We start from the raw sequence: 18,098 nt of genomic DNA, 5'->3' as shown, positions 1-18,098 counted from the left end.
CCAAGCTAAACGTTATCTAGTCACAAACTTAAGAAATTTGAATTCTTCACGCCCAGAAACATATTCTTAAGACCGCTCCCTGAAGAAATGTGCAAAAATTAAGTCCCGCCCCATAAAACGACTCGCCCTCCTAGCTCAGGCTGGGAACTCTTGCCCGAGTGCTGTATGTCCTCTTCTGCCCCTGGCAAGCTCCTGAGCCCTGTGGGGAGCCCCTCTCCACCCAGGAAGGATGGTTTTTCAACCTGTCTCAGAAAAGTCCTGCAATGGGCACTGAAGGAGGCGTTTGCTGCAGCGGCGGCAGCAGCTGATGCTCCAGTCCAGGAAGGGAGAGTTGCAAGTCAGGTAGAAAAGACCAGTTTCTGCCTCCTCAGCCGGACTTGGGGAAAAGAGACCTTGCTCTATCATTCTGGCTTTGGCCAAACAAGTGACTGGTCTTTGGGTCTGGTTGGGCAGAGAGCAACTGGGTAATGATCCAACGCTCGTCCAACCAGCAAAGAGGATACAGGCACATCCTGTTGCATCAGTGAGCATCACCACTCTGCGTGCATCTTGCCCCTGAATGGTCCTTGAAGGCACTGTGGCAAGACCTTTGCTGCAGCAAGAAAATCTCTCACTGGTGTACCGTTAACGTTCAGGGGATGCTGCGCTTGGGTAGCTATAACCATTGAAGTGGGTGCAATTTCTCTGCTGCTGAACATTGAGGCAAAACACCTTCTCAGCAGTTAAGCACAGAGGAGCTTGCATCCATGCTGCCATTAACTTTCCACAACCAGTGCTTCGAGCTCTCCCTAGTAGAATGCCACCGTAACAGCAGTTGCCAGCCCTCTAGGCACACACAGTGAGGCAAAATCATAGCTAGCCAGGTCAAGGTTTTGAGGGGTATAAAATAGGTCAAGGTTTTGAGGGGTATAAAATCTAATAAATAAAGGAGAGAACAAGCAAGCAAATATTTGAGATCAGTATTACCGGGCTGCTTCAAGAAGGGCAAGAGTCGCTGCTGTATCTATGGCCATTTTGTCCAAGGAGACTTGCCTTGCCCTAAGGCAAGCTGTGGGTACACAGCTGTCAACTTTTCCCTTTTCTTGCAAGGAATCCTATTCGAAATAAGGGAATTTATTTCCCTTTAAAAAGGGAAATGTTGACAGCTATGTGTGGGTACAGTGAAAGGGCCACCGCAGACTCTGCAGGGACATCTAGCAACACCTTTCTGTGAATGATGGATACCTAAGACTAAAGCAAAACTGGCTGGGATTCTGCCACAGAATTTTTGCCTCTTGTTTCTGAAGATGGTGCACAATCCTTAAACCTGACAAAGGGTGATCTCTAAGCATCAGAAACAGCTTCTCTTAGGAGCACCCATATCAAATGATAAGTATGGACAGTCTGGAATCCAGCAAGACTGATGTTAAGAGAATAAAGGATTTTACTAACATTGTCCAGTTTTCAATCCCTATTCTGTGTTTTGTCTCATAATTGTATGTTGCTGACAGCAAAGAAGGGAGAAAGGAAATGAAGGAAGAGATTAATGGTTTGGTGTGTTTTCCCTTATTGACACACACAGTCACAGAATATGAAGGCAGCTTGCATCTGCTGTCGTGGTGGAGAGAGACATGTAGCTGTGACCTGCTTCTAAAAGAAAGGAAACCAAGGTAGACTTCACACCACTTCAGGAAGCCTCTGACCTTCCCCCGAGTTGCCACTGCAAAGGAGCAAAAGATCAACGGGAAGCTATGCTGAACTGTGCTGATCTAGTTTCCTTCCAAAAAATAATTCCAACCAAATAAAGATATCTGGGAATGTCCCCGACAGTCATAAGATCAAAGAATATTTGGGGAAACTACAGGAGAGACTGAGTATGAAACAGGCCAGGGCAAGCGTGAGTGTAGAATTGCAGAGCTGGAAGGAACCCAAGGCAGCATCTAGTCCAACCCCCTGCAATGTAGCACTCGTAAGAGGAGCACGCGGCTTTGAATCCACCTCTCCAAAAGACGGAGGCAGGGAAGTTATCATGGCACTCTTTATTTAGGAACACAAAACCTTCCCTCTCCCCCACACCATGCCTTGGAGTACTCCTCATTCTCTTGGCATGCTGCATCTGCCATCTATACATATAAGAAGAAAGAGGCAGCCAATTGCCTTGAAAAATTCCAGCTGGAAGAGTTCCAGGCACCCTCCAAGCCAAGTCTCCAGGAATGGAAGTTTTCTCCCAGAGAAAGATCCTTTGCTCTGCCTCCTTCACTGCAATGCACAGCCCTAGAGGCTTCTGGAAGCTGCGTGTGAAAGCGCAGGCCCAGTTGGCTCCATGCCTGGCCCAGTCTGGGCTCACTTCTTCTTCTGTACATGGGCACAGTCATACTTTCCCCGCACGACCTTGAGCTTGACCCCTGGCAGGTCCTGCGTCCTCCCGCCCTCCACCAGGACGATGCTGTGCTCCTGCAGGTTGTGCCCTTCGCCCGGGATGAAGCAGATGGCCTCCTTGCCGTTGCTGAGCCGCACACGGGCACACTTGCGGTTGGCCGAGTTGGGCTTCTTGGGCTTTCGGATCATGGTCTTCAGCACCACCCCTTTGAGCTGGGGGCAGCCACCGGTGGGACCGGGCTTTGGCGGAGGCAGCTTGGGGCGGCCTTTGCGGTGCATCTGGTTGAGGGTGGCCATAGGGCAGCTCGGGGGTGGCAGCACCGGCCAGGGTGGTGGAATGAAGCTGTGAGGGAGGGCAGCTGCTCCTGGCAAAAGAAAAATACAAGGGTCAGGAAAGGGCCACCCAAATGATCAAGGGGATGGAGACCCCCCCCCCCCGGAAGAAAGGTTGTGGCAATTGGAGCCTCTTGGCTTAGGTGAGTTAGAGGCAACATGGTCGAAGTTGATAAAGTTAAGTCCGGCATGGAGAGAGTGGGTGGAGAAAAGCGTCTCTCTTTCTCCTTAGGAACTCATGGACATGCGATGAAGCGAAATATTAGAAGATTCAGGACAGATAAAAGGGAGACTTTTGGGACGCAGGGCAGTTCAAGTGTGGAACTTGCTCCCACAGGAAGCCGTGAGGGCCACCACCTGAAGACAAATCCACAGAGGCGGAGAGGAGGGCTCTGGAGGATGGCTGCGCGCTGCAGACTCCACGGTCAGAAGCAGCACTGCTTCCCAATACCAGCTTCTGGGACCCCCAAGCCGAAGCAGCGCTGCTCTTGTGCTCCGATCCTGCACCCTGGTTTTGCCTCATGGGCCCCACCAGTTGGGCCCGGATGCGGGACTGGATGGGGCCCTTTGTCCTGGTCCAGCAAGGCTCCCCTCGGGGGCCGAGCCTGATCCGAGAGGCGCCCGGCCCGGCCCGGCCCGGGGGGGGGGGCTGAGGTCCCTCCGGGAGCCCGCGGCTCTCCCGCTTCCCGCTTCCCGCTTCCCGCTTCCCGCCCGCGAGGCCACCCACCCCAGCGCAGAGGAGCCGCCAGCGCCCGCAGCAGCCCCGCCGGAGCCATCCTGCGCCCGGGCAGCCGCTCTCTCCAACTCGATGGTCCCGGGTCACGTGCGAGCCCGGACTTCCGGGGCGTGGCCCGGCGCCAGCCCTGACCGGTTTCGAGGGCCGCTTTCGTGGCTGAGCGGGGAGAGGCGGCAGCCTGGCGCGGCCTTCTCCCGACTGGCCAAGGGCGCCGCCCCTCAAGCGGCTCCTCTTCCGATTGGGCGACGGGGCGAGACGCCCCGGGGAGGAGTCGAGCTGCTCTACGTTGATTGGCCGCAAGGGCGGGACGAAGCCTGAAAAGGAAGGAAAAGATTGCCGGAGGGAGAACTTCCGGTGTCAACGACAGAGGCCCCGCCCCGCATGGCCCGGCCTGTGACGCCTCTCTGGGCCGCAAAGCGCCTCCGGCTCTGTAGTGCCGAAAGTGACCATAGAGTCCAAGGCGGGATCTTATTTCTGGGCCGTAGAGCGGTTCCGCCCTAGAGCGGCCTCTCCTTGGCCGGGCGCTCATTTGGGCAGAGAGGGGAAGAAAGGGAGATGAGCCTACTAATGTCAGAAGGATAGCATGCTGCCCTCAAAGCCCCACAAGAGGAATCAACGGTGCCTTGAAGAACGCACCTTTTCCTGTTTAGGGGAATGTGCTTGAATGTGCCTTTTGCTGTGTCTGAATCTACTTGCTGAGTTGCCCTTCCTGAGATGGATCTCCTTCTCCCAAAAGTGTATCTTTGTATTTCCTTACAAAATGTAATCGTGAATGTATCTTTACTGAAATGTTTTTACTGAAATGTTGTGCTGTACTTTTCTGAATGTATCCAAAATGTAGTTTTGAAGAATGTAGCAACCAAAGTATTTAAAAATGTATGTACTTGACTCAAAACAAAATAAAAAAATTCCTTCCAGTAGCACCTTAAAGACCAACTGAGTTAGTTCTAGGTATGAGCTTTCGTGTGCATGCACACTTCTTCAGATACACTGAAACAGAAGTCACCGGACCTTTCTATATAGTGAGAAGGTGGGGAGGGGTATTACTCAGAAGGGTGGTGGGAATGGGTGATTGGCAGATAGCTGCGATGAGCCTGTTGACGACTCTTAACGACTGCAATAGGTCTAACAGGAAAAAGCAAGGGGTGAGAAGGTGAAAAATGGCTTTGTCATGTATAATGAGATAAGAATCCAATGTCTTTGTTCAAACCAGGTCTCTCTATAGTTTTAAGTTTGGTGATAAGTTGCAATTCAGCAGCTTCTCTTTCCAGTCTATTTCTGAAATTCCTTTGTAATAGAACAGCTACTTTGAGATCTTGTATAGAATGTCCAGGACATTCTGCTGAATTGCAACTTATCACCAAACTTAAAACTATAGAGAGACCTGGTTTGAACAAAGACATTGGATTCTTATCTCATTATACATGACAAAGCCATTTTTCACCTTCTCACCCCTTGCTTTTTCCTGTTAGACCTATTGCAGTCGTTAAGAGTCGTCAACAGGCTCATCGCAGCTATCTGCCAATCACCCATTCCCACCACCCTTCTGAGTAATACCCCTCCCCACCTTCTCACTATATAGAAAGGTCCGGTGACTTCTGTTTCAGTGTATCTGAAGAAGTGTGCATGCACACGAAAGCTCATACCTAGAACTAACTCAGTTGGTCTTTAAGGTGCTACTGGAAGGAATTTTTTTATTTTGTTTTGACCATGGCAGACCAACACGGCTACCTATCTGTAACTGTACTTGACTCAGTTTGTATCCAAAAGCAAGTGAAGCTGAGGGGGGCCCACCATGGAGCACAGGGCCCCCTCTGCCCTTCTTTATTTATTTCTAAAGAATTTTATTGATTTGTTAACACACAAGCAAAAGTGCAGAGGTAAGAAAAAGAAGGAAAGTGAAGAATCAAAGATTTATACCACAAAGCACCACGGACTGGAAGGAAAGAGTAAAAAGATACAGTTCAGCTCCATCCAAAGAGATTAAAAAGTGTTAACTTTATTAAATCTTCCCTGTGGCAGCTGTTCAGATATTTCACAGAATCATCAAATTGTGGAGCTGAAAGAGTTGGATGTGTCAGGATCTTTCCGTTCCACCTTAAAAGGGAGCAGGATGTTTGTGTCACAGCCTGCGTTTTTCCTGTTCACAGGATGTTTCTGTTGTGTCTATGCTTTCTCTCTGTGTGTCTGAGACACTGAAGCAGGCAGTCATGTTTTTTCTTTGTTCTGACCAACACTCAATAAACTTGTAAATATGCTCTCCTGCGTGCATCTTTTGCTGTGCACTATCTGCTGATAGAGCGTGCATGAGCTCTGGAATGTGGCAGGCTATTTCTGGAGCTCGTGTCGCTAATTGAATGATACTGCGTTGTCAAACGGAGATCGATGGACGTCCGGAGGTGGCTTGGGGGCCATGATGGACTTTGTCTCCCTGGCAGTATCCCAACAGGATGATGCAGCCTTGACAGCTCACTCTGAGGAAGCTCCGCAGAGACTCACTCACTGTTTTGCTCAAGTCTGCAGAGAGTTTGGCCTCACCAGCAGAGCAGCGAAGGCCATCATTCTGGGTCAGGATATGTCCATCACTCGACGCATCATTCCTGCATCACTGTGGGTTGGACTAGGTGACCCTTGGAATGCCTTCCAACACTACAATTCTATGCATGAGGTGGAAGATGATGTTGTCTACCTGGGCTCCACCATTAGAAGCAACCACTCCATTGGAGCCAGTGTGGTGTAGTGGTTAAGAGCGGTAGTCTCCTAATCTGGGGAACCGGGTTCGCTTCCCCGCTCCTCCACATGCAGCTGCTGGGTGACCTTGGGCCAGTCACACTTCCTTGAGGTCTCTCAGCCCCACTCACCTCACAGAGTGTTTGTTGTGGGGGAGGAAGGGAAAGGAGAATGTTAGCCGCTTTGAGACTCCTTAAAGGGAGTGAAAGGCGGGATATCAAATCCAAACTCTTCTTCTTCTTCTTCATTGACGCTGAGCCAAACAAGCGTATTGGCAAGGCAGCTACGCCAATGGCTCATCTCTCTAGTGTCCAATACTTGGTCCTGTTATGGAAAAATCTAGATGTGAGGCTGCTCAGTCACCCAGCTCGTTGGGCAGAGCCCACGGGTCCCTGCGAAATAAAGGAAGGAGTCCAGCCACCAACCAGAGTAAATAGCTGTAGACCATCCTGTATTATGGCTGTCCTGTATCAAACCATCCCCTTTTGATAGTCCTTCCTTCATGGAGCAAAATAAATGTGGACTGGTGTAAATCCAACGTACGGTTGATTTACTATGACTTTATAACAGAAACGTCGCGTATGTTGTGTGTGAGTGTGTGTACAAACTGAATGATGGGGGGGGGGGTTTTCCTGCAACAGTTTCCCCCTTCGGAGATAAGATTGCAAAGGTGGCTACTGGATACAGGATGGTCATAATCCCTTAAGCGTACCAACACCTAGTCAGGAGCCCTACCCAGTCGGTATGACAACCTTGATGGTCCCAGACAGAAGACCATCAAAGTCACAAAGGACTTCCATATGGGAGTGGATTCAACATGGACTGGAACAAAGGACAATAATCAGATCTTCCCTCTGGGGGCAGGAAACTGCCAACTCCCCTTTGTCCTCTGGAAATGACTCGGGGGGGGGGGAGGAACCAGCCAGGGGACAAGATACTCAGATACAAGATACTTACCGCCACAACTCCTCCCTCAACCCCTCCTTTTTGTGATGTGTCAATGATGTAGTCAAGATGTGGTTGTGATGTAGTTCTAGGGGTGTAGCTTGGAGGATTAGTAACTAATAAAAGTTGGAAAAATTCCTTCCAGTAGCACCTTAAAGACCAACTGAGTTAGTTCTAGGTATGAGCTTTCGTGTGCATGCACACTTCTTCAGATACACTGAAACAGAAGTCACCGGACCTTACCCCTCCCCACCTTCTCACTATATAGAAAGGTCCGGTGACTTCTGTTTCAGTGTATCTGAAGAAGTGTGCATGCACACGAAAGCTCACACCTAGAACTAACTCAGTTGGTCTTTAAGGTGCTACTGGAAGGAATTTTTTTATTTTGTTTTGACCATGGCAGACCAACACGGCTACCTATCTGTAATAAAAGTTGGGGTCTTCTTTTGTTCTGGGCTTCCATTTTGTTTCACCTGGTGGCAGGTGGGAGTCCTGTCGTGACAGTCTTCAATCAAGACCAAGCCTACTAGCTGCTGTTTTGCTCTGGTATTCCTGGCTGGTGTCCTTGTTTTTTTGTCCAAGGGAGCCCTCGGATTTCTCCATTAACAAAACAAAGAGATGTGCACCACCCCAACTGAATAAATCCATACCACCAGAACAAGGTTCAATTCTGTTGAGCCGTTGGGGAAATAAGGAATATTTCCAAAAACTGTTTGCAAAGCTGGAACATCCCCATTTTTAAAGCTCAAGCAGAAAGACATGGGGTCAGAAGGGCCCTGGGCTCCTACTTACACCCAGTTTTAGGTTTCACGTCTGACGTGTCATTCTCCGTCCAAGCACAGCAATTCTGTTCGTAGCCAGACTACTATTTTGCTGCAGTACGTGGGCAGACATTTATTTTGACTGCAGTGGGAAATGTATGGCCTCATCCATCATGCCCCTGACCCCCAATGCCCAACCCTGCTTAAACCCAGCAGTGCCCCTGCACTTAAGAGGAGAGACGTGTGTTGCTTGATATAGCTATCATGTGGTGCCACACCTGACGTTGGAGTTTCCCCCTCAGCTGACATCTTCAGGAAGGCAGTTGCACCTGATGTGGGGAGAAAGGGTTAGGCACAGCCTCTTCCTCAGCACTGCAGACCCAGTCCAAATCGAGGCAGGCCTGGCCATTTGAAGGGATAATAGAATGCCTGGAAAACTTCATAATAAGATGTACCAGAAGTAATAAGCAGGAGAAAGTCAGTCAGGAAATAATGGGAATATTCTAGGATGTGTTCCAATTTTAAACTGACTGCAAACTTGAGGCCCATTTTCCAATCCATTTGACATTTGTAAGTCACCCCAGAAATCTGTCACTAGTTATCTGTATAAGGTCATGAGTTTAGACAAGAGCTGGGAGCTGAGTGGTGGGAGAGATGGCAAGGAAGCATGAAGGTAGACTGCGGGAGATTATGATGTGTATGTGTGTGGCAGTGCGTTGCTGCTGTCGCAGCAAGATCACATGTGCGAGAAGTGATTTTTCTGGGGTGTGTGTGCCCATACAGCTCCTTGTTGGGGTGCAAGGGACCTAGATACGCCTCTGCACCTCCCTGCAAATTATGATGAGACGATGATGCTTAACCTAATTCTGTTGTTTCTATTTACCAACCAAGCAAGAAAAGAGTTTTGTTTATGTTCAGTTTATTGAAGATTTTCAAGCAGAGAAGCTCTCAATCCAAAGCAAGATGACTCACCACCCCAGACACATTAAAAATAATAACCACTTTCCCTCATTCATATAGAAAGAGGGCCATTTCCCTCCACCATGGGGTGGGGCACAACATGCAAATGCTAGCCCAGAAAGAAGCAGCTGGATTTTGATTATATGGCAGTAGGTAGATGTTTCATCAAAGGGGATCTCAAGAGAAATGCTGGAATTCATTCAGGACCATAGAACTCAGAGATTGCAATCTTTTGTCCACTCAGAGAGATCTTTTCCTTTGCAATGTTCCCTCCAAGCAACCCTAAAAGTCAGAATGAGAGCAAAAAATGAAGCAAGGGAAGCCACGTGACTGTTGCTTGTATAACTAACTACAAGTGAGGTGGATCTTCTTTAAAAGCTCCACAACATTTCCAAGTGAGGCATTTGGGTCAGCTGCAGGGTCATTCTTTCTGTTCATGCTGATGATCAGTTTAAGCGGTCAACAGGAAGTCTACCTATTAACAGCCCATGGTGCCCTTCTAGCAAAATTTTGCTTCCCATCCCATCCCATGGAACTTTACTGCTCAGTCATGGATACAGCTGTCAAGCTGCTCAACTGCCTCATTCCTTGAGTCTGAGCAACTGAATCTGTATCCACCTCCCATGTGCCGGTTCATGACTAGGGGCTTCCAGATTTCACGGTCCTGCCACTGAGGACTTCTTGGATCATTCTTTGTCTAGCTCCTCCCCTTTGACCCTACTGCCTGGGGGGACCCTGCTGGGAGTACGATACTCCCAACTGCCTCGCTCCCAAGGGTCATAAGGAACGTGCAAGCCCACACACCACGACAAGGTGATGATCCAGTGAGTGAGAAGCACATTCAGAGGCACATTGTGCCTAACAATGAAGGTGGAACAGAGTCATTGTGGCTGCTAAGCATTGATAGCCTTCTGTGAAAGACCTCCAAGCAAACTTGGGAAGGGAACCATCTGCCCCAGGACTTCGCTCCAGCCCATGACAGAACTCAGGCTGTCTCCTCCTTTCCTGCATTCCAATTTATTTATTACTACATTTATACCCCACCTTTTCTCCAAGGAGCTCAAGGTGGCATACATGGTTCTTCCCCTTAGAAAAACACTGTAGGCTGGGTTGTGAGACAGTGACTGACTCAATGTCAACCTGTGAACTTCCTGGCTGAGTCAGGATTTGATCTCTGGTCTCCCAGGTCCTCTCTTACCACTACTCCACATTGGCTCAGTTGCCAAATCATTTCCTTAAATCCCCACCAAGACAGCTCCCAAGTGTTTGCTGCACACAGTGGTGGCTGGCTTTGTGATGCGGGGGGGGGGGGGTTGCGGTCTTTTCCTGGCTTCCCAGCACTGTGTGATGCTGCCAGTTACTCAGAGGAAGTGGAGAAGGGCAGCAGGGTCCCCAGCAGTGAGGGTACTACTGGCTGTACATGTAAGGAAGCATCTTTGGCCTTTGTCGGTGCCTATTGGGGAAGGATCTTTAGCTGCCAGCTATACAACAGTCAAGTGAAACCACCTTCCTCTTCACAGTTATGTGTAAACTTGGCTGGTATTGAATGTTCCAAGCACTGAGATATTAGCACTTACCAAGCTTTCATCCCTTGGGGGTCACGGACAATCCTCTTGGCACAGTTAATATCATCTGTGATGTCATCATTTAAGAACGCTGGCAAAGATTTGTCAGAAAGCAAAGGAGGTTACTGGGGATTCCTAAAATGCAAACCCCAGAATACAAACACCCCCAAGGTTGCAGAGGCTGCCTCTGAACTGTGGAATGCCTTTTCCTAGAGGTCCACCCAACTCTAAGCCTGAATTAGACGGTTAGAGGTCAAATGTCAGAGGTCAAGGACACAGCAGTTCCATTTTTTGGACGTGATTGGTCAGTTAGTTCAGTCTTTCTTTCTGCCTCCCTGCCCCCTCATGGCTATGCCCATGGCTGCCTCCTCTTTGGCCCTGCGTCAACACCCTCCTTGTCCCTCGAACCCTGGGTAAGGAGCTGTATTGCCCAGTGGTCTGGGGAACACGCTGATGGCCTGGTGGGATGCAAGCCACTCTGAACCAGAGTGGAGAGGCACAATTTTGCACCCCACCCCCAGACCTGCATCCTTGGAGGGGGCTAGCTTGACCAATATTATATGGTTTACTTACACATACCTACACCTGGGCCTGCCATGAAGGGGTTCACAGCGTCAACACCCCAAAGGGGGTCTGCCTTCTCCCAGAGCCAGAGCCTTAGATTCAAGCAGGCATCAAACATCAAGGTCATGGCCTAGGGCCATGTTTCCCAGCCTGTGGGTCCCGACCTGCAAGTGGGCAGCCAAACCAGCTGAAGTGGGTCGAGTTCTTCAGTTGGAATACTTTGGTAAGGAGTGCTAGGACCTTTCTTCACACAGCTGCCTGCCTCCAGATTACTTGAAATAAAATGAAAGGAAGGAAGGAGATGTAGGGTGATCCCTGCACGCTCCGGCTGCTGCTGCTGCCTGCCAGCAAGCAGTGACTGCCTTGTTTGTCCCATGGTAAGTAAGACTAAATGGAAGGGGTGGGATGGGGAGGAGCAGCAGGGCTGCCCCGGCACATTCAGGATTCTGCTATCCATCAGCCACAAGCAGGTGCCTCCTTTGCCTTGTGCTGGGATGTTTTGTTTTAAAAGGGTTGGAGAAGTAAAGGAGAGGCAGAGGTCTCCTCGGATGGCAAGGGGTGTCGCTGCCCACTAGGTGGCGCTGCTGGCAGGTGGTTCTTTAGCCCTATGAAGATGCTTTTTAGAATAGGGATATTAGCGCTCAAGTAATGTGAGAGAGATGTGCAAGTTGTGTGAGGGAGGTGGGAGAGATGTATTTGTGATGTGTGTGTGATGGAAGAAGGGAGGGACAGATTTACATGTTGTTTTGTGCAAGTGAGAAAAAGGGGTTACAGGTATGTGTGGTCAGAAGGGAAGAGGGCAGTGTGTGTCTGTGTGTGAGAGGGGCTGAGGTGTAGCGTGGAGGAGCCAGAGGGGTCATTGCCCCAGCACACATTTTTGAGGGTGTGCAATCAGGTATCCCCACGACAGGCACCGAGCCCTGGCAGCTGAGGCACAGCGGCAGGCAACAATCGGGAAACACTGGCCTGTGAGCGCTTCAACTGGAGACCAGCCTTGACCAAAGGTGTCCTGGGCTTTGAAGACACTCGAACTCAGGACACAAGGGAGAAACGTGCTAAGAGGAAGGCACACTTGGCCAATCCTCACCATGATCATCTCCTGCCCAGAAACCAATGTCCCCCCTGTGGAAGGACGTGTGGATCCAGAATTGGCCTCTACAATTCACTGTTAAAACCATGTTTATGGTGGACAATCTAACTCGGCTACGAGTGATTGCCACAGAAGAAGAAGAAGAAGAAGTGAAAGAAGAAGAAGAAGAAGAAGAAGAAGAAGAAGAAGAAGAAGAAGAAGAAGAAGAAGAAGATACCCATGACAGGCAGGCTGGTCTGGTGGGCAGGTGGATGGACGCAGCAGTCAAAGAGCCTGCTGGGGGCGGGCTCTGTCCACCCTCTGGGGGCTCTGCGTGCCACCCCCTGGCCCCCGCCCCAACCAGGGAGGGGGCGGCAACCCTCACTACGCTGCTGGTGAGGGCAGAGGGATGCACGCTTGCACGTGTGGTGCATGAGAGAGAGGAAGACAAGCGCCTGAGCAGAGAGAGAGAGGCTTATCTGAGTGATTGTATATCTGTGCAGTATAAGGTGAAGCAAGAGACACAAAACTTGCCTGTATGTCTGTGGTCTGTATGTGTCAGTACGTTTCCAAGCACATTTCAAAGTGTTGGTGCTGACCTTTAAAGCCCAAAACGGCCTCGGTCCAATAGACCTGAAGGAGCGTCTCCACCCCATTGTTCTGCCCGGACACTGAGGTCCAGCGCCGAGGGCCTTCTGGAGGTTCCCTCACTGTGAGAAGCGAAGCTACAGGGAACAGGGCAGAGGGCCTTCTCGGTGGTGGCCCCTGCCCTGTAGAACGCCCTCCCACCAGATGTCAAAGAGAACAACTACCAGGCTTTTAGAAGACATCTGAAGGCAGCCCTGTTTAGGGAAGCTTTTAATGTTTTAATGTATTTTAACTCTTTTGTTGGAAGCTGCCCAGAGTGGCTGAGGAAACCCAGCCAGATGGGCGGGGTATAAATAAATAATGATGATGATGAAGATGATGATGAGGTGTGTGCTCTGTGTGTATGCAATAGTATCGTCTGGCTACCTTGTATAGATTTTCCTGGTACAAGGAGTACTCCCTGGTGTTATTCAACAACAGCAGTGCCAGTGTGTATGTTTGCATGTAAAAACAATATTTAGTGGCACAGACAGGACAAACAGCTGGCTTTCCATGGTAAACATGAAGTTGGGGGGAGGGCGAGGAAAGCAGCAATGACTGTACTCGCTGCAATTTTCCCTCACCCCAATGGCTTTAACTCAAACAAATAAATGGAACCTATACTATGTGAAACATTTTGAATTTCATTATGTGGTTTTAATTTTTATTATTAACTCTGTCATTAAAAGTTCATCACAAATTCAACAAAGATGGGGGCACAGGAAGAGAGAAGTGTGGGAGACACATTTTAAAACTTATTAAGATAATGGTACCAGCCATTTATGGAAGTCCTAAGGTCCAAAATTCATTTGACAATAAATCTGTAGTCACCATGTCTTGCAAATTTGGATTTGTGGGTCACCATACCAAAAACATTGGGGACCACTGACTAAGGCCAGTCCTGAGAGCTGGAGAGAGACACCTGGGGGTGGAGGGAGGTAGGTTGGGGATTTCTTTTTTTTAAAAGTCTTCATGTAAATTCAGCAGTTTTTTAGTGTGAAATTCTCCTGAATGACAGCTTTGTATGCATTTTTTTGTAATCGTACTTTTGTATGTAATTTTTGTAAATATATCTATTTGTAGGCATACTGTGCCCAATGCAGTTGGCTTGAGAAGGGCATTGCAAGATTAGAAGTGTAAGTTTTGAAGAATGTACAGTGTGTTTGTCCGTGTATTATTTCAGAAATTGCAAATTAGGTAGATTCACCTTCAAATGTGAACGGAATTAAAGAAGTGTAAGCTAGCATTCCCTGCAGTATCAAGTTGCTTACCATTGCAGGAGGTTTCACACCCGTTGGCTGTTGGGCGATGTCCATTGTCGCACCACCAGCGGCTGCTTATCTGAAAGATTCCATAGTCACGATTGCCATTGGAGTCTGGTGGCCCAACGGCACTGGTGTCAAATCTGCTTTCATAAAAAGCAGTACAGACCCCTGGAACAAAGTGGACAAGAAAAAGGCTACAATTTGGGTATACGCTCGGTGTGCACTTTTTTGGTCAAAGTTGCAGCATTTTGAAACAGAATAATTCAAAAACTTTCTTTCAATGTTCACTATGGAAGCTGCCTGTAACGTCTACCCCCCCCCCCCATGGCCTTTGTTATGGCTAAAATCTGGGTGCGGGGCTACTCTGCCACACAGCTCGTCGGACTAAGTGTCCGGGGTCCCTGCGGAAGAAAATGAGCTCAGCCGGGCACAGGAGCAAACTACAGAAGATCCAAGTTTGTTGCGCAACAGGTTCAAGACCAGATTGAACAGCGAGAAAGGGGTGACATGAACTTTTGAAACTCCCTCCATGTCCCAGAATACAGTGCAAAATACATCCCAGTTACATCATGAATACATTAAGGAAAAATTCCTTCCAGTAACACCTTAAAGACCAACTAAGTCAGTTCTTGGTATGAGCTTTCGTGTGCATGCACACTTCTTCAGATACACTCTATCTGAAGTGTATCTGAAGAAGTGTGCATGCACACGAAAGCTCATACCAAGAACTGACTTAGTTGGTCTTTAAGGTGCTACTGGAAGGAATTTGTTTTGTTTTGACTATGGCAGACCAACACGGCTACCTATCTGTAACTGGAACATTAAGGAAAGGTTGGGTTACACAGATTACATCATGAATACATTAAGGAGAGGTTGGGTTACACCGGATTAACATATGGAGGAGGGAGGGGGGAATATGCAGAGCTGGAGATATGCACAGATAAACAAACACTTCCTGGGGATGAGAAAACAATGGTCCCAAATATGCATAAAAAAATTCCTTCCAGTAGCACCTTAAAGACCAACTGAGTTAGTTCTAGGTATGAGCTTTCGTGTGCATGCACACTTCTTCAGATACACTGAAACAGAAGTCACCGGACCTTTCTATATAGTGAGAAGGTGGGGAGGGGTATTACTCAGAAGGGTGGTGGGAATGGGTGATTGGCAGATAGCTGCGATGAGCCTGTTGACGACTCTTAACGACTGCAATAGGTCTAACAGGAAAAAGCAAGGGGTGAGAAGGTGAAAAATGGCTTTGTCATGTATAATGAGATAAGAATCCAATGTCTTTGTTCAAACCAGGTCTCTCCATAGTTTTAAGTTTGGTGATAAGTTGCAATTCAGCAGCTTCTCTTTCCAGTCTATTTCTGAAATTCCTTTGTAATAGAACAGCTACTTTGAGATCTTGTATAGAATGTCCTGGGAGATTGAAGTGTTCTCCTACTGGTTTTTCTGTCTTGTGGTTCCTGATGTCGGATTTATGTCCGTTTATTCTTTGGCGTAAGGTCTGGCCTGTTTGTCCAATATAGAGAGCTGAAGGACACTGTTGGCATTTTATGGCATACACAATGTTAGACGATGAGCAATTAAATAGTCCCGAGATGGTATGTGTGATGTTGTTGGGGCCAGTAATGGTGTTGTCCGGGTGTATGTGGCAGCAAAGTTGGCATCTGGGTTTATTGCAGGCTCTGGTGCCAGTGTCCGTGTTAGGTCTGGTTGTAGTATTATTGTGGGTTAGGAGTTGTTTAAGACTGGGTGGCTGTCTGTAGGCAATGAAAGGTCTTCCTCCCAGAGCTTGAGAAAGAGAACTGTCATTGTCCAGGAGAGGTTGTAGATCTCTGATGATGCGTTGTACTGTTTTAACTTGGGGGCTGTATGTGATGACTAGAGGTGTTCTGTTATTTTCTTTTTTGGGTCTGTCTTGCAGCAAGTTCTCTCTGGGTATCAGTCTGGCTCTGTTGATCTGTTGTCTAACTTCATCTGCTGGGTATTTTAGTTCTAAAAAGGTTTGCTGTAGATCTCTTAGGTGAGAGTCTCTGTCTGTAGAATTGGAGCAGATGCGGCTGTAACGTAGTGCCTGGCTATATACAATGGACTGTTTGGTATGTTTGGGATGGTAGCTAGAGGCATGTAGATATGTTTGTCGGTCAGTTGGTTTACGGTATAAGGTGGTGTCTATGCGCCCATCCTGTATTTTTATAGTAGTGTCCAAAAAATGTATTTCTTGCATAGATTGATTCATTGTTAGGTTGATGGTGGGGTGAAAATCATTGAATTTCTGGTGGAAGGTGTCCAGGGTCTGTTGACCATGTGTCCAGATGATAAAAATATCATCAATGTATCGCAGGTACAAGAGAGGTTTGAGTGGGTAGGAGTTTAGGAAACGTTGTTCTAAATCCGCCATGAAGATGTTGGCATACTGTGGGGCCATGCGGGTGCCCATTGCTGTGCCGCTGATCTGAAGGAACAGGTCATCACCGAATTTGAAGTTGTTGTGGGTAAGGACAAATTGGCAGAGTTTGGTAGCAAAGTCCGCTGTGGTTTTATCTGAAATGGTATTCCTTATAGCTTGTAAACCATCATTGTGTGGGATGTTGGTATACAGAGATTCCACATCCATAGTAGCTAGTATAGTATTGTTGGGAAGATTATTTAAAGATTGTATTTTCCTCAGAAAATCTGTGGTGTCACGTACATAGCTGGGAGCACTGATGGCATATGGTTTCAGAACAGAGTCCATATAACCGGAGACACCCACTGTAATAGTGCCAATACCTGAAATGATGGGGCGTCCTGGATTTCCTGGTTTGTGTATTTTAGGTAGAAGATAGAAAGTTCCTGGTCGAGGTTCTGTTGGTGTGTTTGTGAGGATCTGTTCTTGGATGTGTGGGGGTAGCTCCTTAACAATCTTGTTCAGTTCTTTTTTGTATTCTTGTGTGGGGTCTGAGTCCAATTTTATGTAAAAGGCGGTATTGGAAAGTTGTCTGTGAGCCTCCTGAATGTAGTCAGTTTTGTTCATGATGACGACCGCTCCACCTTTGTCCGCTTCTTTAATTATAATGTCTGGGTTGTTTCTGAGATTATCTATGGCTCTCCTTTCGGCATGGTTTAGATTTTGTTGTAAATATTAATACCCCTCCCCACCTTCTCACTATATAGAAAGGTCCGGTGACTTCTGTTTCAGTGTATCTGAAGAAGTGTGCATGCACACGAAAGCTCATACCTAGAACTAACTCAGTTGGTCTTTAAGGTGCTACTGGAAGGAATTTTTTTATTTTGTTTTGACCATGGCAGACCAACACGGCTACCTATCTGTAACTCCAAATATGCATAGTCTGCCACCTGACATTGCCTGGAGGAATGGCTGATCAGAGCGATTTGACAGGATTAGGGTCTTAACACCTTGCTTGAGGGATTATGCTGGACAGGGGAGGTGTGATGGAGTCCTAGAGAAATTGAGCAAACTGGCACGTTGATTTTCTATGAATTTTATAGATTTTAGTCCCTTTTGACATTGACAATTGGAAATAAATTGATATATTGTGGCGAAGAAGAAGGTGAAGAAGACATGGCCCCCCCTTCCGTATCAGCCTTAAATAGAAATTTGCACAAACAACAAATGAAAGTTGGGACATTTTGATGGGCAGCAGGGTGTGTAAACCTTTTCCCGAAAAGAAGTCCCCATTTCAGCTTTGCCCTTAAAACACCAGAAATTGCAAAGATGAAGCGGAAGGAAGAGCAAACTCACAGTCAGCCAGGCTGGTGCCATGATAGCCATCCATCCCTTTCTGTTTCATACGCTTAGCCAGTTCACATCTATCAAACCTTTTGGCTTCATTCTCTGCAAGGAGGAGGCAGAAGAGCGTGAGGACCAGAACCTTCATCTCTGCAATTCCCTGGAGAGTGATGCTTTGATTCTCGGGGATCCTCAGTGGCTTTTCTAGACCAATGTTTTGGGCGGAGTCCAGATGGAAAACAGAACGCCCACCCCTTGCGAGAATTGCCAGTGCCTTCTGACAAGAGTTTGGATGTAATCTTCAATGCCTCCCTTTCTGTGTAGGTGCAGGTTGCAACTATAATAATAATAATAATAATTTATTATTTTTACCCCACCCATCTGGCTGGGTTTCCCCAGCCACTCTGGTCGGCTTCCAAAAGAATATTAAAAACAATACAGCATCAGAC

General features: G+C 47.9%; 2 protein-coding genes across 2 annotated transcripts; both read right to left on the bottom strand.

The window, feature by feature from the left end:
• Positions 1-2,003: 2,003 nt before the first annotated feature.
• MRPS12 (mitochondrial ribosomal protein S12) lies at positions 2,004-3,503 on the bottom strand. The gene is made up of 2 exons (XM_081834593.1): positions 3,419-3,503; positions 2,004-2,723 (listed from the first exon to the last, which is right to left on the bottom strand). The coding sequence occupies exons 1-2, from the start codon at positions 3,465-3,467 to the stop codon at positions 2,323-2,325; spliced, it is 450 nt and encodes a 149-aa protein (XP_081690719.1). The 5' UTR covers positions 3,468-3,503; the 3' UTR covers positions 2,004-2,322.
• Positions 3,504-8,765: 5,262 nt separating this feature from the next.
• Positions 8,766-17,846, bottom strand: LOC309326060 (lysozyme C, milk isozyme-like). Its single transcript, XM_081834595.1, has 4 exons — positions 17,662-17,846; positions 13,920-14,081; positions 10,401-10,479; positions 8,766-9,105 (listed from the first exon to the last, which is right to left on the bottom strand). The coding sequence occupies exons 1-4, from the start codon at positions 17,795-17,797 to the stop codon at positions 9,039-9,041; spliced, it is 444 nt and encodes a 147-aa protein (XP_081690721.1). The 5' UTR covers positions 17,798-17,846; the 3' UTR covers positions 8,766-9,038.
• Between the last annotated feature and the right edge of the window lie 252 nt (positions 17,847-18,098).

This window comes from Podarcis erhardii (genome assembly GCF_964252035.2).
Source record: "Podarcis erhardii genome assembly, chromosome: 12".
Taxonomy (NCBI): domain Eukaryota; kingdom Metazoa; phylum Chordata; class Lepidosauria; order Squamata; family Lacertidae; genus Podarcis; species Podarcis erhardii.
This window is presented reverse-complemented; position numbering and strand designations above follow the sequence as displayed.